General features: G+C 40.2%; 1 protein-coding gene across 1 annotated transcript; it reads right to left on the bottom strand.

The window, feature by feature from the left end:
* Positions 1–26: 26 nt before the first annotated feature.
* lama4 (laminin, alpha 4) lies at positions 27–27,015 on the bottom strand. The gene is made up of 40 exons (XM_029496999.1): positions 26,643–27,015; positions 22,653–22,754; positions 22,397–22,524; positions 22,223–22,303; positions 21,578–21,792; positions 21,123–21,223; positions 19,947–20,127; positions 19,415–19,498; positions 19,179–19,330; positions 18,373–18,483; positions 17,989–18,100; positions 17,691–17,855; positions 16,999–17,192; positions 15,535–15,651; positions 15,025–15,173; positions 14,481–14,622; positions 14,305–14,398; positions 14,104–14,220; positions 13,675–13,860; positions 13,370–13,509; positions 11,220–11,384; positions 10,468–10,613; positions 9,543–9,705; positions 9,308–9,441; positions 9,025–9,196; positions 8,663–8,794; positions 8,438–8,580; positions 6,602–6,731; positions 6,270–6,407; positions 5,975–6,108; positions 4,817–4,981; positions 4,431–4,569; positions 4,164–4,357; positions 3,886–4,075; positions 3,641–3,796; positions 2,371–2,530; positions 2,142–2,269; positions 1,929–2,022; positions 1,131–1,250; positions 27–1,053 (listed from the first exon to the last, which is right to left on the bottom strand). Exons 1-40 carry the CDS (start codon positions 26,748–26,750, stop codon positions 911–913), a joined length of 5,625 nt encoding a protein of 1,874 aa, XP_029352859.1. The 5' UTR covers positions 26,751–27,015; the 3' UTR covers positions 27–910.
* Between the last annotated feature and the right edge of the window lie 441 nt (positions 27,016–27,456).

Below are 27,456 nucleotides of genomic sequence, written 5' to 3'. Positions count from 1 at the left end.
CTTTTTTTATATTTACTTACTATCCACATGCCTTTTCTATTCAGCCACTTCATGGTTTATTTTAGACTTTTTCTAACTCTCCTTTTAAATATCTCATGGTTAACTGTCTTTATTGTTTGAGTATATACAACAATGTACAAATAAAGTCAGGTTAAGGTAAGCTGACTCATTATGAATTGTTTGTAAGATGATAGATATTTTTGAAAAACAGTTAAAAATAAAAAAAATAAAAACTGCTCTATCCAAATGACATATTATACATTAACTGACCTTATATTAATGGCTACGGAGCAATGAATGAGTGGGTAAGCATCAATACTGATTATTTACTCAGATAAATATTAGATAAAGCCAATTCACAACAGGAAAAACAAGCCACTTAATTCTAAGTTTTTTAACTTTTCTTTGTCAGCAAACTCCTGAAAGTGAAAGTCTTTATTAGTTACATGACATTTGAGGACAAACACAGCATGCAGACCATGCTTAAACTGTAAAAAACTCTTGACATTGATGTAGCACATTACACATTGGTCAGAAAAAAACTGTAAAAAGGAGAAAGTACAAAAATGTGCCATTGTGATTATAAAAGGGTGTAATGAACCATAAAATACATGAACACCAAGTGTGGTTTTTGCACTTTTCTTATTGAAGTCTAAAACCTTGTTACACTGTAGATTCCTCAAGATGTCTTCTTTCAGGTTTTTCCTTCCATTATTAAATTTGTTCTCAAGAGACATTTTTGCATAACACAATTACAAAATAAACAGCAAATTACAGACAAACAAAAAGATGAAACCAAGCAAAATGAATGGCAATGCTTGTCTTCATGGTTATGTTAGACAGAAAAAGACTTTTAAAAATGTGTTTGGTCAGTGTTGTATTGGAGATAGCAATGGTGCTAACAGAGGTGTTAAGCTACTGGACAGGTTCCGACGCTCACAGCCCCATGGACCAGTAGGGCTTTTTTGAAGCTCACTGGGCTGTTGTTGATGGTCAGGTTCCTCATACAGCCCATGTAGGCCTTTCTGGTGGGAATGCTCACTGGGACCAGATCTGAAAGGATAAGGAGCATTAGCATACCTAGAAAAGCTTAAAGGAGAGAATCAAGAGAAGTTGTGTTCCTGACTCACCTGGAACTCCCCCGATGAAAACTGGCTTTCTATCATCTGTGGAGCTGGTGTTCAGAGGTCCCACCACATGGTTGACCTCAGAGCCCACATTCAGCTGGACAACATTGTTGTCTCGGATCACTGAGATTATGCAGGACAGAGTGATTCAGTTCAGCTAAATTACATTTTCAAAATATTAATGCTATCTGTTATTACAATGAAACTAAATCCCCTGTGATTCACTGGAATTGTTTTTATTTCTTCAGTCCAGTGATGTAACATTTTCAGATACTTCACCAAGGAAGAATCACAATGCTTGCCTGTAAAACTAATAATAATAATTTCACTTCAGTAATAAAGTTTTATTTCACAACACAGCATACATACTATATAAATATATTCTTAGAAATAAGTATATGTACTAATCTTCTAAAAGCAAAAGTCCTCAATATTGTGAAGGATCCAGTTCAAAGAGTAGTAATATTTAAATAACCTATATTGCAGAGTGATTTATATTGTGTTATATTTCTCAACAGAGAAGTTATGGTTTATTCCACTCCACTGAAATTTGTCAATGGTTCGAACAAGAATTTATCTAGTCTGAAAAATGGACCCTAGTGATGTTTACAGTAATGTGATCATGGGTATCTCTACTTTGTCTTGGCAGCCATGACTTTATAAAATAAAGATCTGCATTTAACTCAAGAAAATACTGACTTTTTATTGACATGAGTGAGCTGAATACTGCTCCAAAACAAAATGTTGAATTTAAGAAAGTAAGCTTAAGAATAGAGGACAAAGATGAGAGAGAATGCTCACCAGTAATTCTATGCCAGTTGCCTGCACATAGACCCTGTCTCGGAGACACCTTTGTAAAGAACTCATGGGTGCCATCGTTTACAAGCACCACCACCTAAAATCACACATTAAAACTGTGTCCATGTCTCTGAGTAGCAGATACATTTCAGTTTGATCAATGATAGCTGACCAGAACATCTGGAGTTCCTTTGACCAGCTGTGCAGGTGACTTACCACTCCTTGATGAGTGTACATGGTAAAGAAGCCCTCTTTTGTGCGCACATACATTAGCACCCCAGATGCCACACGGGGGCGCACCTCCATGACCAGCTCAAAGTTAAGCCCCAGGTCAAAAGACTCATCTATGGGAGGAAAGCAGATAGAAGGTGATTTAATGAATTCTGGTACCTCCTATAGTCTGCACTCATGTTTGGAATCTCTTTTCTATTCAGAGGAAATTTACCAAGTGTTATGTATCCCCCTTCCTCTGAGAAGTATGTTCCCTGCTCAGAGACTCCTTCAAAGCAAGGAGTGACGCCATATGTTTCCATTATGGAGGACAGCCACTGTCCATCCAGCTGAATGTTCTTCAAACAGCCGGTAAAGCTGTATGCGGAGTTTGTCTGAAGTGAAAAGAAATGTGTATCAGATTATGAGAAGAGTGAAAGAAGGAAGGAAATGAAAGTGAAATAAGAAATAGATAGGGACACCTACATTTTCTCTTGTGGTCACTTAGTTCAATTTATGACACTTCTTTTCTTGAGCAACTGATGTTGCCATTATGGTTCCTGCTTTAAAGCTGCACTCAATATTTTTATATTAACAATTTATAATTTGTGTAATGTGAAAAGGACTAATTTTACAAAATTACATTTTGGGTTATATGTACTTTATTGTGTTTTCTTTAATCTGAAAAGATAATATAGTAAAACACATAGCACTCTTATCCAGGATGCTAAGCAATCCAACGGTATATAGTATGAGTAGAACTAGTTCTACTGCCTACACCAATTTTGTTGCACTGTTGTACATTGTATTACTGCAATGACAATAAAGTTTAAATTTAAAGTTACATAAACCACATTAAAATCCAATTTACATGTGTCGCATGAACACTAACAATAATATACTAAAATAATTAAAACCAATCAAAAACATTAATAAGGGCATCATAATGAGAGCTTTGTGAAAACATACATCTTGAAATAAATTGCATTATTTTATAGAAATTATTATTATTATTATTATTATTATTTAATTTTAACAATCCATTATTTTAAACCTTTCCAGTGGTTTTATGGTTTTAAAACCATGTCATTACAGTGCTATATCTCTCTCAGGCCTCTCTTTAGAGCTATAATAGCAGAGGCTATCTCTTCTCTCCTCTAATTGTCTATAAATATATAACTAAAAATAATGTAAATTTCAGTTGAACACCCGAAAAAATTTAATTTTCAGCAAGTTTGAATGGTGGGCGAGGCATAGCTGGGGGCAGCAACCCCTTTAGTGTGAAATCACAAAGTTTAGGAACTCCTGACGGCTGGTTTTAAGTTTCTCAGTTTCTGAATCCATACTCTGCACATTCCTGTGAACTGACACTTTGGTACTTTCACTGTATTGATAGGGACCCTAGACCTACTTTGTAATCACATGAAGACCACATGAAGGCCTACTGTACCTTTAAACTACATGGGACCTTTTAAACTTTCACCCCAATAAACCTCCACCCATACCTGAATATTCTTCTGTGCTCTTCCAGGTGGAACTCCTCCAATGTACAGAGGACTGCTGACATGCCAGGAGTTATTGCTTTCTGGAATTCCATCCTCCAGCACACTGAGCCAATCAATTATTAATCGCCCCTTACTTCCATCACGGATAAAAATAACCTTCAGCAGAGAAGAGGCAAGGTTGTCACAGTACAATGTTGCATAGGCTACATACAGTATTAACAGATAGAATAAGATGAAGAACTTACATTATGCCATGAACCATCATTGTATTTCTTCTCACTCTTGATTTTCACCCGTTGCTCAGCCACATTGAAGGTATACACTAACTTTCCATGGGCCAGGAATAGAGCCATGAAATTCTCCTCTTGGGCATCAGACACATAAAAAATGGTACCATAGGATGAATTGGTCTTCAGGGACAAGGCGAAGTGGGACCTGAAAAGTGGAAAATGCACTTAGTCATGTGTGTGGACAGAGAGTGTGACCTGATGTAACATCTTGTTCTGTTTTAGACGTACAGTACCTTTCAGAGAGGGAGTCTGGGAGATTTGTGTAGTGCTGTCGGCTGCTGGCAATTCCGCCATAGTGGAATGCTTGAGGAGTTGCTCTGGGACTTGAGGAAATGTAGCAGGAATCACTGTTGGGTTCTGATGGCTCCTGGTCATCAGTCTTTGTTTCTTTTAGGTCTACAGGCAGTGTGGACCTATCACTGATGATCTTTGAAAGACATTCAAAGTCAGAACGGAACAGAACAGAAAAGGATTCTGCTCAAAAATACTCCTGTTTTCACCTTCTGTGGTGGGCCATGTTTGGCCCTGTGTCTTGACAGCAGAGCAGCAGGGGGGCGCTGGACTGGACAGTCCTGAAGGGAGGTCTGAACCTTCTCAGTGTACCGCTGAAAGTCCTCAGGCTCGATGTCTCGGTCTTGTCTGCAGAAACACAGGCAGAGGGAGGGAGGGTACCAAACATGTAATGGCTGCAGTGATAATCTTAACATAATCTCATTGCTCCATAGCAACAAACTCACAAACATACTCTCCTTAAACACATAGACATGTGAAGCAGAAACTAGAGTCAATCTTTACCTTCTGAAGTCTGGAGAGTTATGGGTGTGGGTGTGTGTGTGTGTGTGTGTGTGTGTGGAGGGGGGGGGGATTCCTTTCAGTGATGATCTACCTGTTGATGTAGGCATAGCTGATGCACCCGGTGAAATTCTTGAAGCTGCTGCTTGGAGACCCTCCATAGTAGAAGGTCTTGACAGCAGAACCTGTTGAGGACGTTGTGGCTGATGACGGACGTTTCTTCTCCTGTTTGTCTTTGTCGTCCACCAACAAAGAATACCTGTGTGGAAAATTTCAACCTGTAGTCAGCTGTGAATCTACACACCCACTTCTGTTTACCTGCCAACCATTTTAGCTCTCTACCTTCAACCTATTTAATAAAGATGTGAAAAAAGTTGCAGAATGAGGGGGTTGGCCACAGCTTCCGAATACCCCCCCCCAAGCACACCGGAAACAGATAAGTGGTAGAAGATGAATGAATAAAAAGAGTTTTCCACAAAATGTATGAGAAATGTGTTTTATGTAAACTGGTACTGATTTGGGGAACTTGCATTTCTCTACTCTCATGATGAAAACTGGCAGGAACCAACCTGCACAGTTTCAAGTGTGTGCTAATTCAAACCACTTGACTGGTAATGTCAAATCTAGAATAACCTTATTAGCAGGCAAGTTGTCTACAGATTTGACTCTTTCAGCAGCACAGGTGCATAAAACTATAGTAGAAAACTAATCAGACCACACGAGATGCTCTCTAATATTACATATATTATAAATGTGAAAATATCAAAATTATTGGTGCGTCGCTACAAAAGCATATGTCACTATATGACATGATAAAACTAATGCAAAGACTCAAAGTCTGTGGTGTTGCTAGCTAGATTTGGAGATTGTTCTGGTTCTGGTTGATTTTGACTTGGAACTTTTTTGTACTGGTTTCTTGTGCTTGTTAAGTTCAGGAAAGTAGAGGAATAATTTCTATGTAGCGTTTTACCTGCATTTGAAGAAATGTAAGTGTATGAAAACAAGACTTCATACTAAAACACTGTGATGACCAATGCTAGATATTACATGGATGGGGATAGATGTATATGTTCATGAAGCTAGAAAACCCCCCATTTGATAATTTTGTATTGGATCTAAATTCCTATGAAGTATGAGTAGTAGGATTCTTCGTCTTATGTGTCATATTCACATGACTTTATAGAACTGAGAAGAAACAGGATGAAGAGACATGTGACCCAGATGTGCTCAAAAGACTGCTCCAAACACTTACTTCTGATTGTTCACTGAGGCTACTAAGAAATGTGTCCTTCCATCGTTGTATTGCTTCTTATGTGATTTGACTCTTGTGCCTCTGTTGTTTAGCACCACTGCTCCGTTCTCCAAAGAGATGCTGAACTCATCAGACTGAAGAATGGAAAAACATAATTACAATTGATTGTGCTTAGCTGATATATAAAATGTTATATCTCAATACAGAAATTCTGAAAATAAAAAGCCCAAACCTTACCATAACCAACATTTACAGTACAGAGAGCTTTGTAAGGAGGACACAAATTAGTTTGTACCTCGTCACTGTGGTAGAAGAGAAGTCCACTGGGCTGCACAGTTCTGAAGTTGAGTCCCCCCTCAAAGTGGTCAAAGGGTGAAATCTTTGCTGTGGATCCTAGGTAGCTCTCTCCATTGAAATAGGCTTTGCGGGACATCTGTGACAATAAAGACACACTTTGTTTTTGTTCACCAATTACCTTTTGCCAAATGTGCAGTGCCAGTGGGGTCATCAGCTGATGATTGTGTAGATGTGTGTGGAACTGAGATTGTGCTTTTGTTTTACTAAGTGCACAGTCCACTATCAGAGAGCCTGAGCAACGACTCAGGTGTTGTTGGTGAAGACACTTACAAAGGACTCCTCAGGGCAGCCACTACTGATGCCAATGGTGCCAGGCTCCTCCAGCAGGTTGAAGTCTTTTTTCTGGAACTGGAAACCTTTCACACACCCTTTCAGGCCGACCACAGCAGACAGCTCTGGCCTGTGGTTACACACACACACATGGCTGTCACATCTTCGAGAGCAGTGTTTCTCAAATTTTGGAACACTTGGGTTTTGCCATTAATCATTTGAAACACTTCATTATTTTGATAAAAATAAATAAGTTTATTATGCAGTGACAAATGATTAAAGCTGTTGTTGTAAGTTTGTCCTTGGGGGAGACTGATGCAGCAGTTGCAGTCATCATCATCTTGTTGTTTAAGCTTTACAATGATTTTACTTTGTTGAAGTTAATCCAAATGGATAAAATTTTTTATCTTTTTTCTGAAAATGCACACAGACTGAAATATAAGGTTAATTAAGTTATAAAGAGGTGTGGGGGGTTTAACACTAAACCTGGTAACACTAATTGTGCACTAATGTGATTTGCCTTTATTTATCCCACCTTGGGGAAATTCATACACTCATCTCCTTGGAAGGGGCAGCACTGCTGCTTAATTGTAGGTGCTGTTACCTAAAAACAGGAAGGTCATGGGTTCAATTCCCAGCCCTGAGTCCTTTCTGTGTGGAGTATACTTGTATACAAGGACAGCAATTGCCCACAGTTCAGCAAACCAAACCATCCTCCACCCATGCATCGAGCCAGGCACTTCATATGTGATCTGGGCTGGCAGGGCTCATGCGCAGATGAGGTAACCACTCTCTGCTCCAATCAGAGCTCTGCCTTGCTGCATGCACTAGGTGACGAAGGGACGAAGAGAGTTGTTCACTTCTCTTCAGTTTTGGACAGCAGAGCACATCCACAGCTCCGGTGCCGGATCTCCACTGGACTTCAAATCCCAGACCTTTCCCTTTTATGTGCGTCCATGAGACTCAACCACAAACATTGGTGAACCAGCAACAAATGAGTGGACCTGGATTCAGAGTGCGCGTGTCATCAATAGGGTAGTTTACCTTCATTACTGCTGTTCTTAGCATTATTGTGTGTTCATCTTGTTTTCCCCTTGTGTGTTATTTGGTTTGGCCACGCCAGTATACATGTTCCCCCGTGTCTCATTTTGGAGGTCTATTTGTTTAGTTAACACCTTCTTTTGTTGCTGATATTTTGAGTAGAATTCTATTTTGTTGACCTCTTTTATAGGCCTAGATATTAAGTTCCTATTTTCTAAACCAAACTCCTGTTCTCCTCACTGTCTCACTGCTTGGTCCCTGACAGATACAAAGAACTTTATATCTAGGTTAATTGGTGATTGAAATTGTTCGTAGGTGTGAGTGTGAGTAGTTGTTAATCTCCATCTGTCTCTGTAGGTTGGCCCTGCGATGAACTGGCGACCTGTCCAGGGTGTACCTCGCCCTCGCCGGGAGGGATTGGCTCCAACACCCCCCACGACCCACAAACAGATAAGTGGTAGAAGATGAATGAATGACTCTCCTTGGGGAAATTAAATTGTCCAGCTCAAATGTACATACTACTACATGTTATGGGCCTGTGCCTCTATCTGAGGTGTTCTAATCTCTGCTGGGAGTATATTACATATTACAAATGTATTACATTAATCAAGGCCTTACGTCATAAATAAATATGAAATATGAATATGAATAAATATGAAATCAGTTTTACTCTCCTGCCACTTTAGGTATGATGTCAGATGATGTTATCATCTGAGCAACATCATGGAAATGTGCTTACGGGCACAGAGCTTTTTAATCTGCTGAGTTTATTTCATTTATTGTCATTTGACTTACCTAGATTTGAGAATACTCGATGGGGCCCCACCTATATAGATGTCTGAGAAGGGCAGTGTCGTTTTTGGGTTCTCCATAGATTTAACATGGCTTTTGTCGACTAGTAAGATGACCTTCTTTGACTGGTGGTAGATGACTGACACCTGCCCAAACAACAAAACAATTTCAACAACAAGTATCAAGATGTGTCTGCTGAGCTAATTAAATTTGAAGAGGGACCTGTACCTCGTGGTAACGTGCATCATTTATCTGCAGCTTTGGTAAGTTGTTCTCCAACAGTTTTGGCCCATTGCTAAAGCCAAAATTGTACATTAGACGCAGGAAGCCATTTTTTAATTCTAAAAGGAAGAACTTCTCCTGGAAATAGAAAACAATTGGCATAGCCTCATCATCAAAAAGGCTTCCATATTTATATTATCTTATCACAGTTTGTATTACATAATATCCTCTCTATGCAATGTAAAATATATAAAAAATGTGTTAAATACATTAGGAGATGTTAGGGTGCTGCAAAATCTTAAATATGATGCAGAGTAATTAATGATTTTAATCATATTAATTAATGATTGCAGAATTTTTAGACTTACCCCACTGACCATGAGGAAAAGGACACCATTGTTTGCAACAGTTCTTACTGCAATATCAAATCTTGTGACAACTCCAAACTTGCCCCTCCTCTCAATATTATTAATGAGTGCATAGCCTGTCCCATCAAATAGGTAACTGGCAATGCGACTCTGGGAGAATGCCAACTTGTACCTTAGAGGAAAAGAGAGGAATAGGATTGAATATTTCAAACACAAGCTCAAGTGAGTTGTAAAATTTGTAAAATGGGTTAGGGTTAGTTTATCATCCCATAAACATGTGTACCTGGGGCATGGTGTTGAAGCAACAACATCCATTTTGTTGGTCTGTTTGAAATTGTACAGACTGATAACATCATTGTTGAGTGAGCCCAACTCGATGCAGCCTACAAATGGAGCCAGACTCAGAGGAGGTGGAAGCTAGGATGAACACAATGTCACACACTCACATGTTGTTATTTAGAAAAGATCTGATGATTAAATAGGAATTTGCTTGTGTGGATCTTTGTAAAATGCATTACCCTAACACCTGGTGGGACACCACCAACAAAGAAGACTATATCCTTGGGGTCGATGTCAAACAGTGAATCGGTGCCTGGAGCCTCGCCCTTCTGGATGAACTTCTGTTCATCTGTGGAACTCTGACTAGGAATGGTCAGGAAGACTTTTCCATGTCTGCCCAGTCTGGAAACAGAAAGCACAACAAGTAACTTTATCACCATTTATGTTAGACTATGGTCTTTTTTGTCATCTAAACTTTTTAAAACAAAACCGTAAACTGTAAATTTTGCCAATTGGTTGACTGCTTAGCAAATTTCTTTTTTAATATTTTAGACAGAAAAATTGTGTCTTTTAAAATGTATTTCAGTGGTGATACTGAAAAGCACTGATTCACGGTGATAGTGATGCTCAGTCTCAGTCTAACCCTCAATATCATAGTTGTATTATTAATATCAGACATCAGAGAAACATCAGAGAGACTGAGTGTATAATTACCAGAATTGGTGAGAAGAAGCTGTATGAGAACAATTAGTGTACATACTTACTACTAATGTTTCTAACTGGCAGTAGCTGACACAGTGTTCATGGCTGGGCTAACTCTGTCTCTTTCTATCAACAAGGTTTTTGGTTTATTTAGCCCCACCTTCTGTACCCACAAGTCAGCATGATTGGTTCCTTAGGGTTTGTGAATCTCTCGCTGTGAATCTGTTTTGATTGAGTCACTTGTTCACTCAAATCAAATCTGATTTTATTTATATAGTGCCAAATCATAACAAAGTTATATCAAGGCACTTTACATATAGAGTAGGTCTAGGCCAAACTCTTTATAAAATTATTTAAAGAGACCCAACAGATATATGCTCAATCAGTTAAAAAAAAAGGATATTGACAAACTTATACACTTGGTTTTCATCAGAAGGATCAGAAGGATATATTATTTATTACCTCTCCACTTTGATGTAGTTGAAGACTGCAGGCCATTGGCTCACAGGTTTTGAACCCAATGGAATCTCAACATCCTCACCCCCAAGATTATACACATAGACCAAGTTGTCATTCTTGATTGCAAGACCCATGTAGTCTTTCCTACCCTGAAGGCACAAACATCAGAAAACATCAGTCAATGTTAAAAGCTCTGTAGTGGTTTCAAAAGCATGTCCATCCTTTGTTTGTGACTGACAGTTGTGTTTATGCTGAGGTTGATGTTCCACACTCAGAGGCTAAGGACAATCATTACTGCATACATTACAGTGGCAGGGAAATCACCAAGGTCAAACACTGTTAAAGAGAAAAGAAGGGCCTCACACTGGGCTGAACTCTTTCTGTGCTCTGGTGGACGGGAGTGCATAGCATTGTTATGGGAGTCTCTTGGAGACCTTTTGAATGGAGCAACTGTGAACTTTCTAAGTGGACAATTCCTGCTCCCATGATCACAACAAACAATTTGTGTCCACAAACTGCTTTTTATCTTTCCCTCAGCCTCTGTGTGCAAGTCTGTGAGGATTTAGCCACAGATCTGGGCCATATGCCAACTCATAGATGTACACATACACACAGCCAACACATCAATTACACACAGTTGTTTCCTGCAACTGTATTCACTGAATGCACTGTAAGAGCTCACATCTGTAGCTACTTAGCATTCTTGCTGTTACTTTTTTGGCACTTATGACACCAACTCTTCCTGAACTACATACATTTCTGTCTCCCAGGTAAAGGATGAAACGGTCCTCAATGGGATCCTTGTCAGGGTCCACTCTCATGAACAAGCTGATGGATGTCACCGTCTTCAGCTCTTCCAGGTGGCTGTGAGGATGAACCTCAACAGAAGACTGGCCATTGAACTTCATGGACACTTGGACCTGGAATAGAAAACAAGCCAGAGTGACTGAGAAGTTAAATTAGATTACTTTTAGAGCTATTGTTTTTATGCAATGATAAGGCATGTGAAATGTTTCCAGTGACCCAAAAGTCTTCATTCATGTTAGCTATTAACACCGTACTATTTTGTCAAATGCCTGCATTTTAAAAATGTTTTGGGGTGTGTAAGGAAAAGTGTGGTTCTGATCAACACGTCATTAGTGATCAGTTTCCAGTGTTTTCACACATGTGCATGTTGAGGAATAGTGATGGGCAATTGAAGCCTTGTGACGCATCAAGGGTTTCTTTCTTTTTATTCCAACAATGATTCAAATCTTGGGGGCTTTACTGTGAAGAGGAACAGTGACATTTAGTGCTAGACTGGAGTTACAATAGTTGTTTCATCATTTTACCAAAGCGTGAGCACAAAGCATCATTGTAATAATCCCAAATGTGCAATGAAACTCACTTAAGGCTGCATGTTTGTTAACTTGTTTTAAATTATACACAATCCTTTGCAATGTGGTGTCTGTCTCTTTTTGTCTAGCAATAAAAGTAATTATTTGACAAAAATATAAAACCATGTGTCAAAGGCTAGATTCAATCGTTTAAACAAAGTTAGAGAAAAACTATAGTTCCTGAATGCAAGCAGCTATACAAAGATGACTTCAGCAGCTCATTTTGCATGACTTTAATTTACAGGCTGTATTTAATTCCTTCATATTAATTGTATGTGTTTTAATTTTATGCAATATTGGTGAAATATGAAATATAGTGTCACCGAGGCATCATATACAACATAGAAAAGTGTTTTCAAGCTGTAAACCAATGAAACGCTTTGTGAAGCAGCAGTGATGTCCGAAGCTTCAGACATCATCAGTCACGTGTGACAGCTGTTGTTTGATGCAAGCTCCAACACTTAGAGTCGGCTCAATAGACAAGCCTCCACCCCTCTAGTATTATTAGCCCATTTTAAAGGAATACCACTGGTTCCAGGTACAAGATCTGTCAGATTTCTTCCTTGTAACAGTAACCTGCTGGTTTGAAGCAAATTGCTGCAGCTATGAATACAGTAAATTATGTCCTGCAGATATTATTCAGACAAAACTGAAGTTATTGTACTCGGCCCTAAGCACCTCAGAGAAACCCTATTTGATCATCTAATCAGTCTGGATGGTATTACTTTGGCTTCCAGCTCCACTTTGAGAAACCTTGGAGTAACTTTTGACCAGGACATGTCCTTTGTCCCTCACATAAAACAAGTTAGTAGGGCAGCTTTCTTCCACCTGAGACACGTTAGGAAAATCAGAAACATCCTGTCTCAAGAGGATGCAGAAAAACTAGACCATGCATTCGTAACTTCTAGGCATGACGACTGTAACGCACTACTACCTGGATGTCCAAATGAATCTCTGAAAGGCCTTCAGTTGTTGAGAACACAGCTGCATGAATGTTAACAGGAACTAGGGAAAGGGATCACATCTCTTCTGTTTTAGCTGCTCTTCATTGGCTGCAGTATAATGTATAAATCTCTTAATGACCAACCTCCATCAAATCTCAGAGAGCTTATAGTTCCTTATTGTCCGAGTAGGCCACTCCGCTCTCTAGATGGAGGTTTACTTGTGACTCCTAGAGTCTCCAAAAGTAAATCGGTAGGCAGATCTCTGTGTGTGTCTCTCTCTCCCACTCTCTAACCAATCGGTCAAGGCAGACGGCTGTCCCCCCTGAGCCTGGGAAGTTTTTCCTTGTCAATGTCGCCAAGTGCTTGGTAATGTGAGGATCTGTTGAGTCTCTTTAAATAATTCCATAAAGAGTTTGGTCTAGATCTGCTCTATATGTAAAGTGCCTTAATGTAACTTTGTTATGATTTGGTGCTACATAAATAAATCTGATTTGATTGATTTGATTATTGCTCTAAAGTGATGCTGCATTTGCCTGTCTCTTCTAATTTACCCCACTCTAATCATGTTTTCATTGATGGACTCACTTTCCTGGCCACGCTCCTGGCCTGAGCTATAAGCTCTCTGATCCTCATGATGTTAGTGGTCACATTGTTGACAGGCTTCTTCTCCTCAACCACCTTCAGTTTATCCAGCAGCTCAGGAACAAGCACATTCAGGTTCTCCACTTCAAATCAAGATAAAAAAAAAAGAATGTAACTGTGATAAAAGACTGTAACCTGACAGAGTTAGTACAATTTTACATTACTGGTCACGGATATTTATGACTAGTTACCCTGAATGCCCACTAATAATCTCAGAAACATCATATTTTTAGGCCTGATTCTGTTACCAGCTTCTCCAGCAGAGGAAACTGCCTGTTCATAAGCATCTGTGGAGTACTCATTGTTTCTCATGTTTTTGGCCCATTCTTCAACCTTGTTGGTGATGGGGGTGACAGTTTGAAGGACCTCTACTGAATGGTTGAGGGTTTCCTCCGCTATCTTCAGAGTAAAATCCAGACGCTTTGATGTTCTGTCTGGAAAAGAATGCATAGGATGAGAAAGAACAAGTTCTGATGGAGCATGTCAAGATGTACCGAAAGTAGATGACGCTTAGTGTTGCGCACATAGACTGTCTATAAAAGAGGAAATAACCTGGAGAAAAATATTGAGCTCTATGTAGAGTTCAAAGCCTTATTTCCAGTTTTAATGGCATGCTGGACTACAGATGCCTCTCAATACTGTAAACACACAGACCTAAAGACCAAATACCATCTTACCTGCCTGTATTTCACTGATATCCTGCACAAGTTCTGCAAGCTTTTTGGTGTTTTTGTCCATGGTTTCTTTGGTCTCCTCAATGTACTTCAGCTTGTCAACCACCTCACTTTCAACCACTGGAACAGAAAAAAAACAGTATGTGACTGAGGAGCATTGGAGATGACACATATGTATAATTAGTAATGCAAGCTTTTCTTTACCATTTTGTTCTGAATGTAATGAAACAGATTCCCCAAAAACATTCATGCTCTGTGTGACTAGGTGTCCAAGCTGCGTGCTGATCCCCGTGATTGCCTAAAATACATAACCGGCAAGGTGAAACCTTAAATAATCAGAAAGGAATTGAAAGAGATGTGCAGGGTAAAGGGGAACATACATCTTCCGCTCTTTGGGATGAGTTCAGGGTCATAAGTGAGGTGATCTCTGCATCGTTGATATATTTCACTATATTGTTGTAGACGTTGGCAGCACTTATGGCTCTCTGCACAAAACCGTTAGCATCGCCTGCTCTCAGATCACTGCAGGAGACAGGATGGTTAACACTTCTGTTTAATCCAAATACTTTTATTATATTAATCAATATTGGATCCAATGACAATGTGTTGAAAAATCCACGGCACGTTTTCATCCAACTCTGGAGAATTCAGCTCTACAGAGGGTTTTGCACCTTTACTGGTTTTATTTACTCTCATCAGCCATGCTTAACCCTCCAATTTGTTTGTGCAACTGGCATGTTGTTTCTAGAGCTGCAGTATGGGACCTCACCACAACACACATGGTGATCCTTTATTCCCAACATACTAGTTTATCATTGCTAGTTTACCAAGCCCAGTGGCAGAAGTCGCCAATTGTTGGATTTGTTTATTTAGTTTGGTTGATAATGTGTTTTAAAGTTTAAGTCGGGAGGGTAGGGCTCTCACTCCTCCAGTTCGTCAGCCTGTCTCTCCAGCTCCTCAGCATGTGTGTTGGCCCTCTGAACCAGATCTCTGTCAACCATTGAGAGACGTTCAGTCTTCTCCATCAGCTTTTGGCTGGCGCCATCGATTGCTGCATGGTACTCAGTCAGATTCTGTGCACACAGTTGCGGATGGAAAGATACAGAAATAGATACACACATCAACTACTTAGAACAACATTCTGCACACAGACACACAGGCACACACCCACTTCAAAGTTATCATGATTCCCTTCAAACTGGGTGACACAGGGAATCCATTTTATGATGCAATTCTGGATGAGGCCTGAGATATTGTAGCCCTGTATCACAGTCTATTAGGTTATGACACAGTCTATCCTTTGGTGGGTCATTACAACAATGTTTAAATTAACATCACTATACAGCGAGAGCAGGGGCCTGTAGGCTTTTTTACCACTTGAACCAGCCTTCGCCACTGTGGTTTACTGTGTCATACAGTAGTCATAGGCCTCACCTGCACCATAGCATCCACCTCAGCCACAGTCCTCTCGTTGTCGGAGATGAAGCCTCTGGCTACTTCAAGTGTGTCATTAACAACAGCATGGTCTTCTATCAGACCCTGCTTCTTCACCTTGGGGCACAGAGAAAAAAACACTCCAAGCTTTGGAACTATTTTTCTTTGACTCACAGAATACAAAAAAAACAGGTATTAGATGTCATTCCTGAGCCAGGGCTTTATAATTGAAACACCAGTTTGTCATTGAGGTTAAAATGGGTTTAGAGGTCATACAGTAAATCTCCATGGCAGAATACTGTAATAGTAAGCAGGATTTAGGTTCACCAAGGAGGCATGTGGATGTTGTAGATGAAAAATAACAGAACTCACACCCTGAGTTTTGTTTGACCACTGCATGACTAAGTATGGCACAATACTAAGGGGGTGTGATTGGCTGTGGTAACTCAGCAGTGTGCACACTGTGACTGCAGCTGGTGTCGACTGGTCTGTGCTGAGGCTAGGAAGAGCCCCAGATTAGGAGAGGCTCTGTGTTTGGTTAGTGCACCATTCATGGCATTGACTTGCAGCAGAGACCCTGATCATGGAGATCCTCACTCTTGATAAAACACACACACACACACACAAATGCATGCACGCACGCACGCACGCACGCACACAGAGCTCAGCAGGAGCTGTTCTATTGGGCAGCAGACCCATAATGTCAACCAGACCATGGACAACAAGAGCTGAATCACAACTTCCTGAATCCAAATTCCAGCCACATAAGAATTTATACTGTTATAAATCAACAAACACAGCCAATGAAGTCATGGATTGAGGTTCTATATGACATTTTTACTTGCTTTTTTTCATGGCAGACGTTTAGTTATTTTACGCCATGACTGATAGCCAATGATTTATACATCTACACTGGTGTTGTGTGTATCTGTCTATATATATATATATATATATATATATATATCTGTCTGTATGATCATTTTATCTTTTGGTTAAGGGTTCCATCATAGGAAAATAAAGTTATATTGCCGCAGGGTCTGGATATTATCATTGCAAAATAATTCCATTCCAGCATTGTCCCCCTTTACAGGCCTCCTTCTTGTATAACACCCAAAAACTCCCAAAGAACGTTTTTTAGTTTTTGTTCTTGGATACTTAAATACCTCTAAAGTAGACTCTCATGTCATGACAAACTACAACCAAATCTCCCCCACACTCTATTTGGCAACTGCAGAGCAGAATGAACAGAGTCTCTTCTTGCGTCCTCTAACGTCAGGTACCTGCATTTTCACTGAGCACATCTTGACACTGTTTGAAACACTGGGAGTGGCGAAAGCAGCAGACTGTGTGGTCTTTACTAGGAGTGTCATAATAAATGCATAGCGAAAAACACAGAGTTAGTGCTAAGGGAGAGATGAAAGCTGAGAGTGCCACTCAGTGAGAGCCACAGGGGTCAGAAATCACCTCATTTCTCTGGAATTTGAGGAGGTTGGCTCGGTTCTTGTCCTCTGTTTCCTGGAGGGTCCTTTCAGCTTTCTGGAGGAAGCCCTGAGTGTTGGACAGCTTGGTGGCAAAGTGGGACAGAATTTCTCTAACAGGAGGGAGGCGACCATCTGTGATCATCAGCTTCCTCTCCAACTGACGGATACGCCTCAGCACTTGAAACACAATCACAAACATGAGCCATTACTTTCAATTGTGATTATGAGTTTTGAGTGACTAAGAATGTGCTACTGTAGAGGTTCAGACCAAACGGTAAGTCTGCTTCACTGAAAATCTGCGTTGGTTTGTGAATGGTCTCCAGAAGCTCTACACAAAAGCTATCTTGTGTACTTTTATCTGTGTAGAACTGAAACACTGAAGATACACTGACTTTGACAGAATCCTTTCATTACTATTTTACCAATACTACTTAACAACCATGCATTCTAAGAGTATTCTTTTCTGTACTTTATTATTTTGTGAAAGAGAAATTTGATGTATTACCTCCACCTGCTTCAGTCTACTGCATAATCATATAACTTAATAACTCATAATAAATTAATTGAGGAAGATTTTCAGTAGTTCCCATGTGAAACTGATGCCAAACAGGTTGCTACAATCAGATTGGTGTGCAATTTTCACATGCGTGTGTTTTATGAGCTCTACATCCTCACAGTCATGGGCCTCAGCTGACTCGTCAGTGGCAATGGGCTCTCGTGGGGACAGGTCAAGTGTCCTCATCCAGGTCACCATCCCCTGGGCCATTTCTGAGTTATGTTTGACTTCCTCAGGATCCACTTCCTCTTGAACACTGTACAGCTCCCAGTCATGGATCATCTCTGCACACATGTGGAAGCACACACATGGACACAGACTTTAAAATATGCATTTGGAGGTCAAATGAAGTAATCCAGAATGCAGGAGTAGGTTAAGAAGCCCCATGATTCTTGCGATTTCTTGAGTGTTTTGTACCTTCAATGCAAATGTTGAGATCAGTGAGATCTGTGCTGAGATCCTCAGCTAGGGTGATGGTCTCCAACGTGTCATTATCCAGCCTGTTTCCCAAAGTCACCACCACACTCTCCTGAAAACCAGCACACAAACCAATTAAGGACCCCTGCTGCCTCTAAAGACCACACTGTGGTCCTGGAAATACCCACGGGAGAGAGGAAACATTTTAAGAGGAAAAACTTCAATTCATCATTATATGGTAAATAATATGTATATGTAGTTCTGTGCAAAGTAACATAATGATCTATAGTATTTCTAGATGATAACCAACAACAACAATTCCCTAAAATTCTCCAGGGACTTAAAACGGTAAATGTGCATATAATGAAGAATAACTTTGCTGACCGATTCCCCCAGCTGTTTGATGTCAAACACCACTGTGTTTGTGGCTTCCTCCAGCTCCCCGGCCTGCCACCTCATTACAGATGACTTATTTCTCCAGCCTTGAAATTGACTCTGGAAGCAAACACATTTGTAATCACTTGGCAAAGCTCAAAGTAGCATTTACATTTAAATTACAAGTGTACGTGCAATTTTTACATTGAGCAACAGTTTTCACATTTAAGCTGTTCAAATCAGCTATTTGAATTTTTTTTCTCTGCTGCTGAACATGGTTTCTTATCATTAAGGAGTTAAATAACATGCCCTCTGAGCAGATTTGCACTTTTGCATGGCAGAGTGGAGGCTACAATGGCTTGCTATTTGAAAGTGACGACACAGGCCAGAACTAGTAACCGTTCTTCTACAGCATACTGGTAAGCTATGGAGCAATAATCAAACTTACAAACACCAACGATCTACATGTTTGGGTCTTTATTGGAAAATAAGTACCTGTTAAAACACCCATCAGTTGTGAAGTTGTGTTTCTGACACAGAAAGAATTGATCTGATGCTTCTAGCTTATTGACTTCCTGTCAGTTAATTTCTAACATTGTCTGCTGTCTGGTGCTGGAAAGGCAGTACAGAGGGTTTACCAGGATTATCCATTGAGACACACAGAAACAACAGGCAACAATAATGTAAAAAGCATAATAGATCTGGCTTACGCTTCTTTTTTTGATACAACCAACCTTACATAAAATATAAATTACTTGAGCTTTCATTTGTTGTGATTTATTTTTGTGCATTTACAGTTACTTAAGTGCAAGTACCTGCAGTTGATGAGCCGTGTAGTTGTAGTATTTGAGCCTGTCATTAGCAGCAGCCCCAGTAGAGATGTTCAACACTCCTACTTTCAGCTGGTCCAGTGTTTTATTGGATAGGCGCAAGTCCCCAATCAGCTGCCAAATGCACTCATCACAACCTTAAATCAAAGAGGAAATGTGCATTAATGATGCTTTGAACTATGTAAAGCAACCAAGATGCTATGGCCATGCACTCAACTTACTGATGTTGCACAGGTTGACTGTTGCAGCATCTGCCAGGCACTCTCCTGTGTGCATATCACAGTGGCCACTCTCACAGTCACACTCTATGAGAGATCAGTGGAAGCTGCATTTTATCATTTACAGTGGAAGACATGAACTTATGCACTTTTTTTCAAATTCTGGAACAGCTGGAATACTTCAGTGCAGCTATTGGATATACAGCATGTGTTGACCCACAGATTGGGCCTTGGCTTTAGGTTTGCACATCTGTCCTGTGGCCTCGCTTGTGTGGGACTGATGGTTTTAGCAGCTGTCTTTTTACATAGTTGTACTTAGCATGGTGACGTCATCCAGCTGTTCACAGAGAGTTTCCGGTATCAGGATCACATCTCTCAGCAAATGCCTCTCTGACATTATGTGCTGTGGCAGTGGGTGTGGGAACATGAACCCTACATGCAGTTTTTTTCCCTCTAGGAATTTGCTCTCTACAATGAATAAAACATAAAAAAAAAAATATGGCACACTGTGTGATGGAAATAACATATGACTTACTCTGGCAGCCTGATTGGCTATAGTCCCAGTAACCTGGGAGACAACGCTCACAGTAACGACCTCCAGCCCCGGGACGGCATGGACAGCTGTGGGTGAGAGGATGGCATGTGGAACGAATAGAAGCTGGCCCACAATTACACCTCCGACAGCCCTGACAGCTGGAGAAACCTGTGTAGCCCTCCTAGATTACATGAATGAAAAACTGTTGATTCACAGCATCTGCCAGTTCAATACAATTTGAAATACATTGTCAAACATCAGTTAAAGGCTCTGTTATCATGTCTATCAGTTCAGTATCATCCAAACTAAAATAATTACAAGAATATGAGAACAGAGTGACATAACTAACTGTAAATAAACATGACCACTGGGACTATCTTGTGCTTTTTGCTGTCAATATAGCACCAACTTATCCAAGCAATTAAACCACATTATTTGAAAAGCGTACACAGTTATTGAGTATTGTCCCAACCAAGTTTGCAGATGGAAATTGGTCTGTCAACCTGGTGCTAGTAGATGTTTATAAAGGTCTGTTTGTGTGGTCATTTTACCATCCACTTTGGTCTGTGTTTTCCAAACAATGTTTTCACTGTTAACACAAACTCACACTGAAAATGATGTGCTAGCCAATGAAATTACACATTAAGGTGACATACTGAAACTGTGAAAATCTCCAGTCTCTTTTAGTTTTAACTGAAAGTTCAGCTACCAGTTCTATTGCTTTAAGTTATTGCACTTACCAGTACCAGTGTATACACCACAGCAACTGTTTCTTTCCACTCATTAAACTTCAATTATCATTTCAAATAGTTGTTTCAACTTTACCTCTTTGTGCTTCAGCTTCAAATTAATCTGTAGCACATCTACCAACAAAGAACCAGCATTCCAAGAAGTTCTGTAGTGTCAGCATTTTAATCCACTTCAAATATTTCACCTACACATTTTCAGGAGTAATTGGGACTGAGTTTCTCCCCACAGTAACTCTGTGGAGTCATGCTCCTGCATTTGTACATTTTTGTAATTAACTTGTATTGTACCATGTTATTATTACCCAAAGGCAGTGCTTAATTTGTATAGGCATGACAAACAAAAACACAAAAATACCCATGCTTGACACTGAATCTCCTTATGGAAAACCAGAACTAAGCGTCACAAGAGTCAAAAGGCTTCTCTTACCTCACACTGATCACAGAGTCGTCCAGTGACTCCTGGTTTGCAGTGACATACTCCAGTCCTGTCGTCACACGACGAAGTGCCACATTTATTGCACAGACACTCTAGGACAGACACACGACATATGCACTGATGAGAACATTAGAGGTCAAATGATGTCTCAGCACAGTTATTTTTGGACCCTCAAATGTATGGTGGTCCTTGATCCGAAATTGTTAGCTTATCTTGTTACTCTACTGAGTGTCATTAGGTTTACACACAAGGCAAAAAATCATAAAAGTAATTTACTTTTAATGCATAAATAAGAAATCTGATGTGGCATGATTATGTTACTATTTGTTAGTATTTTGGGGTGCATTAGCAGCATTGTTCAATAAATTAAGCAATAACAAAACCTTCAAGCGTGAGTTAAATGGTTCTTGAAGTTAATTATGTAGGAGTTCACTTTTTGCCCTAACCTCTGCAGTCCTTGGCACTGATGGCGTCGCCATAGAAACCTGGGGCACATCTCTCACAGTTGGCTCCGGCTGTGTTTCCCCAGCAGTGCTGACAGTGGCCTGTCATGTTGTGGCACTCGTTGAAGATGAGGTTTGGGTCGGAGTTGCCGTTACAGTCACACCTTTTACAGGAATTACCAATTGCCGTTGGGTTTCCATAGTAGCCTGGAGCACACCTTTAGTGGAAAATACATCAATAATATCACTGCTGGTTGCTTGTTGCAACCAGCAGTGATATTATTGATGTAACTTTATTATAGTGATATTATTGATGTCATTTTGTAACCAGCTTCTTTTGACAGATGTGGGAATTGAACTATAATTATTTATGAATCATTTAGGCTGGGTTGATACAACTGCAATCAAAAAGAGCGCGTTATCATTTAATATTAAATGAAATACCTAGGGAATCAATAAGCATCGAGGTCAGTCAGTCAATTAGCCTGCAGTTATAGATTAGACCTATAGGTATTTTGGAGTATTATATCTTGGAGACCAAACAACATGGATTGCATGATTTTCAGTTTCATTGAATCTGCACCACATTTCTTCTTACGTTGAATTTCAACTTCGTGTTTGACTACACAAAGCCTTGTCAGCACTGACCTCTCACAGAAATGTCCAGCATAGCCATCTTGGCACTTGCATCGCAGACCAGCAAGTCCTCGATCGCAGTGCACTGCAAAGCTGGAAACAAACAGGGGAAAGTATTTCAGATATTACCCACTGCTTGCCAACACACAGCCTTAGGGTTGCAGGAACAAGAATAGACTGACTTACTTGTTAGAGAGGATGGAAAGGGGGCAAGCACAAGGTTGACAGGTGTGGCGTCCACCCACGCCAGGAACCAGCATGTAACCATCTTGACACCTTTCACAGAAATCACCTGCACTGTCATCCCTGCAGTTCTGAGAGGGAAAAATTAAATGTATGACATCTCTAACCTCTCTATGTTAAATGCCATACAGTCTGTTTACTGTTCTCATGAACTGTGATAATTTTAGTGCATTACAATAAACATAGATGGAAAACTTACAATACAAATGCCAGTGATGTCCTCACAGTAGTCAGCGTGGCCTTTACAGTTACAAGGTAAGCATATGTTTTGCTCACTGAGGAAGTGTCCCTTTGAACACACCTATAAAAGGAGCAGGGATGTAAGTGTTTACTGAAGAAAGGCCTGAATTAAGTGGTTCCAGCTACAGCCTTTACATTTTGGCACAAAAAGAATGTTCAGCATGTGCACAAACTATAAAACAATCATCCTCTATTGAGCCTGAATGAGCTCACAACGCAAACCATGGAGCCAAACACATTTTAATTTTATATAGCTAGTACGCGTGTTAGCTTTCAAATTGTCAAATGGAGGGGGTACTGGCCCAATAATGGACTAAACTCACCATCATTAGGTCCAATCATTTAAAGAATCAGTATCCTGATGTACTGAAGAAGACTATAAATTAGAGACTGAGACCATAAACTCAAAAAGAAACATTTGCTGAGATAAGACAAATCACTTAGAATTTTGAACATTTTCACATACACTTCAATACAAACTGACATTTACAGCCAGTGGTATCACCCCCTGGAATATAAAGCAATTTCTCAGCTATAGCTTTACTTAACAGACCCAGAGTCTACATCCACCTTTATAGACATGTAATTGCATAATATCCCGATTATCACTCAGCTGCGACTTGTAGTTAGAGCTTGGAATTATCCATTAGTTAAGCCACTGACTGATATGTTTCAGAAGACAGTTGAATTCTTCTTTTAGTGAAGACTAAGCTGTGAGGAAGTCTGTGAACAGTTTCCTCCCGACCAAATCTCATTTTTAAACCTGCATCCTGTCTGATGTTTGTTCACCATGGTTTCTCAGGATAGTGTGATGTCAAAGTTCACAGTCCTGTCCCCAACACATACAAGCACACACAGACAGCCACGCAGCAGAGTGGTGGAAAAAACTGCTTCGAACATTTGAAGCGCTACCATTCAGCTATGCACACAAGTGTACAAGTGCACTTTGTTTGCAGTAGACTGTAATATCTCCATACTTTGGCCTTCTTGTTCCACTCAGTTTACTGGACGTTGTTGCTGAGCATCCAGAACAGCCAGAATATGGAACATTCCACAGACGTCCAGGGCTGTATGTCTACTTATGATTCATCTTTTCAATTCATTTATTCACAGATGAGATAAAGACATGCTTTTGTGGCTGGATGTGTAACATCCTGTGAACAGCAGCGCTGATTCTTCATTTGTCCAGCAGAACGTGTTCCTGTGGTTTTCCTCAAACCACAGCTGAGAAATACTGATACAAGACCTATGCATCAGTATCACTGAAAAAGTCAATGTGTCAATATTCCACGTAAACACATCCTGACCATGCACCTAATGATGCATGCTCAGAAAAGATGCGCCATTTGTAAAATGCGCCAAATGCAGCATTTGAAAAACCACTTTTAAAGAGCTTTGAAACGATTCAGACATAATCTGCATGACACTCAGTGATGGGTCAAACAGCTGCAATGTGTATTAAGAGGGGAGTGGTGGACAGGGAATTTATGTTTGGACAGAGAAGGACCACATGGCGGATAAGTAGGATATGGACCCTTTAGATTCCTCTTCCCCTGTGAGAAGAATGCATCATGTTATCTTTTGCATTTTGGGTACAGACCTGAAAAGACTGGTTCACAGAAATGGAGAATATCAGTTTTCTTTTTGACAACGAGAGTTTTTTTTTCATAATCAAGCAAATTAGCAATTCTTATGATAATTATGCCACTATTACCTCAATGGTCATATCTTATGGGGGGGGGGGGGGGGGTAATACTGACTCAAATATGGAGATGACAAATTCAGCATTAAAATCCTCTAAACTATTACTGAAATAGAAATAGTTGAGCTCACCATTCATTTGCCAGCTGTGAGCATACTCATAGTAATGTGAACTATTCCAGTGGCCTTTGCACTGTACCCACGAAAGCAAAGAACAAAGATGGCATTCAGCATGCTGTGTAGTTCTTTCAAGTTTTCCCAACGATTCACCTTGTGTTCTGCTGTAATAGGATTTTAACATTTTATCAGTCTGCTTTCTGTGTGCTGTATGAGTTTTTATATGCTAGGTTCCATCCCTGTGACACACAGACAAATGGGGCTTGTATCAAGCACAAAAACAGGATCTACGTGATTTAAGTCAACACACTCTGTCATGTAGCTTTAAAATTGTGGTCTCCGGAAAGTGTATAGGATTTGGAAACCTCCATGATAGTCAGCTGGATCTCTAAAATACTGGTTTAAAAAGACAGTTTCCAACTGACATTGGTAATGTGCTTGTGTTTTCTTATTAGGAGTGGGAGAATTAAGTGTTAAATGTTAAGACTTGAAGACTGAATCTTATTTTCTTTGCTTTCTAAATTTGGATTTGGCTGCTGTACTCAAACTGAGCTTGAAGAATGGTTCAGACTCTGTGTCTAGTCATGTGTACTTCTCAGTATGGGACAGATCCTGGGTCATGAGAATTTCATCCTAGCTCAATATAACTGTGCACTTAGTGCCTGGCTGCAGGGGTGAGGCTCACTCCCGGGGGAACCCTAAACTCCGACTTTATTTAATAAAAATTTGCAATGCAATGTGATACATGTCATACATCCACATTTTCTCTGTCATTTTTGACATCCAGCCTATTTTCTCAAGATGTTTCTCTATAAAGATCCTATCTAGGAAAAGTCAGAGTGTAACATCAAACACATCAAACACATTTGCAGCCTAATGGCAGTCACAGTGTAAAAAGGTGACGTTCTAGTTAGCCTACATCAATCAATCACACACAGAATAGCTCAAGTCTCAATATAGTTTTGTGGGTTCTTTTGGAAACGTGCACTGCTCATCAGGGCTGTGCTATCTTATCTCTAATCTTACAACCTGGTAAGATTACACAATATAACACAATATAACAATATAATATTTTAGGTACACAATTATACTCCCAATTCCTTAATGTAAACCTTGAGGTGTATAATCATCCAATGATTCCACATTCCATCCAATATTATAAGTCTTTATAATATTGGGCAGGGTAGATGAATGCAGTTTGGAAGTTTAGAAAAACAATTTTTCTGTCAGAGGTGCAACAGAAGAAGAGTATCATAGTCAATAGCGTTGTCCCACATGCTGGAGCCAGATCATTCACTTCCTGGATAGTTCATTATGTCATATATATGACATATATGACATATAATATGACATATATTATAACATATAATTTCCTGTGATTTCCTGTGCATGTGATTTGGAGTTCTGTATGGGGAGGCAATTAGAACGCACAAAGTGTGTTCTTTGGATCCTGTTGAAAAACCTGTACCTGTAAAAGGTTCCAAAAATTGGGTTCATAGCACTAAAACCTTTACAGAATATAAGTTTAAAGCAAGGCAGATAAACTCAGAATATCTGAAAAATGTACCAAAGTTGATTGAATTTCAACTTAAAGCTAAATATCCTGGAGCTATACCAAGCCAAGTGTGTGTGTGTCAATAATATCCTTATTGGCCTCCTGTGATCTTCCTCTGTGACTCTCCCTGTCTCTCTCAAATGTTGTTACTCAACATTTGGCAACTGGTTTCCATTAGGGAGCTTCCAGGGAGGGGTATGGCAGTGGTGGAGACAGTTACTTCAAGCCCATCTGAGCTTCAGCCATGGGGTACTCCAAATACAAAAACACACACATATCTGGACTCAAAGCAGGATCACGCTTAATTCCAGTCACTAAGTCCCTGGACAAAAACAAGTCCTCTAGACAGTCAAATCTGTCTCATCCTTTACAGTTTGCATCTTGACATTTACGTACATGTCTCTTTATAGTACATGTAAAGCTGGTAAATAACCCTAACCTGAACCCTGGTAAAAATACTAACCACAGCTGTATTACAGTAGATAGATAGATAGATAGATAGATAGATAGATAGATAGATACCAGTAGACTGAACACTACAGCAGTCAAAAAGAGATGAAACCAAATCTGTCTTACTTGGATCACTAACTGTTGCTCTTCCCCAATGCTGGCAGCAGACGCTGGATATGCAATCCTTGAGAGGATGCAGAGAAGGCAGAGGCAGGACAGAGATTTAGAAGCCATATTTGTGTGTTTGCCTAGGGGAGCACTGATCCTCCTCTCTGTCTCAGTCCGTCAGTGACTCCTGGCTGTAGGAAACTGTCCGGGCAGCTCCTCTTGGTGCTCGGCTGAATGCGTTTGGCTCTTGTTTTTCTGTTACCCCGACCTCCAGCGCAGTGCCTTGTCACAGCCTGAGCTGAATCCTGTAAAGCAAATTTGTGTGGGCTTCCTCCCTTTCTCTCCCTCACTCCCTGTCTGAGTCCTCTCCCCCTAGCGGTCCTGCCTCTCCCCTGAGCTTGTGCCTAAATCACTAACAGATGGGAAGGCTTGAAACTGAGGGAAAGAGCAAGAGGGGGAGAGAAAAGAGAGAAAGAATGACAGTGTCCAGAAAGTAACAGAGGGCCTCTGTGTCCTGACCAGAAAGCAGGCTATAGGCAGACAGTGGGCAGACAGTGGGCAGACAAACAGCAACCCCACTCCCCCTTGACCGGCAGAGTCAGATTGAATGTTAGCTCTTCGTCTCCATTTGCAGGCCTGTGGAACCCTTTCACCTTGGGCTCAACAGGCAATCCCCCCGCCCCCTCCCCTCTGTTTTGGCCAGGGTGCACAGAAGGTTTAAACCCTCAACAGTCACTATGAGCTCCACAGGCAGAAGAAACAGCTGCTCTGATGATCTTGCCAGGCCTCAGACATGAGCTTTCTATTTGTTTTCAAAGTTTACACCATGAAA

The sequence above is a fragment of the Echeneis naucrates genome, chromosome 24 (assembly GCF_900963305.1).
Source record: "Echeneis naucrates chromosome 24, fEcheNa1.1, whole genome shotgun sequence".
NCBI lineage: Eukaryota > Metazoa > Chordata > Actinopteri > Carangiformes > Echeneidae > Echeneis > Echeneis naucrates.
This window is presented reverse-complemented; position numbering and strand designations above follow the sequence as displayed.

What these genes read in the sequence shown, in the direction of transcription:
- lama4 (XM_029496999.1), bottom strand. Translation starts at nt 26,750, where the DNA reads ATGGCTTCTAAATCTCTGTCCTGCCTCTGCCTTCTCTGCATCCTCTCA. An exon ending in TAGCCAATCAGGCTGCCAGA is followed by an intron (nt 19,499 to 19,946) that starts GTAAGTCATATG and finishes GATCTCTCATAG; the next exon opens with AGTGTGACTGTGAGAGTGGC. An exon ending in GTGTCCCACCAGGTGTTAGG is followed by an intron (nt 9,442 to 9,542) that starts GTAATGCATTTT and finishes TGTTCATCCTAG; the next exon opens with CTTCCACCTCCTCTGAGTCT.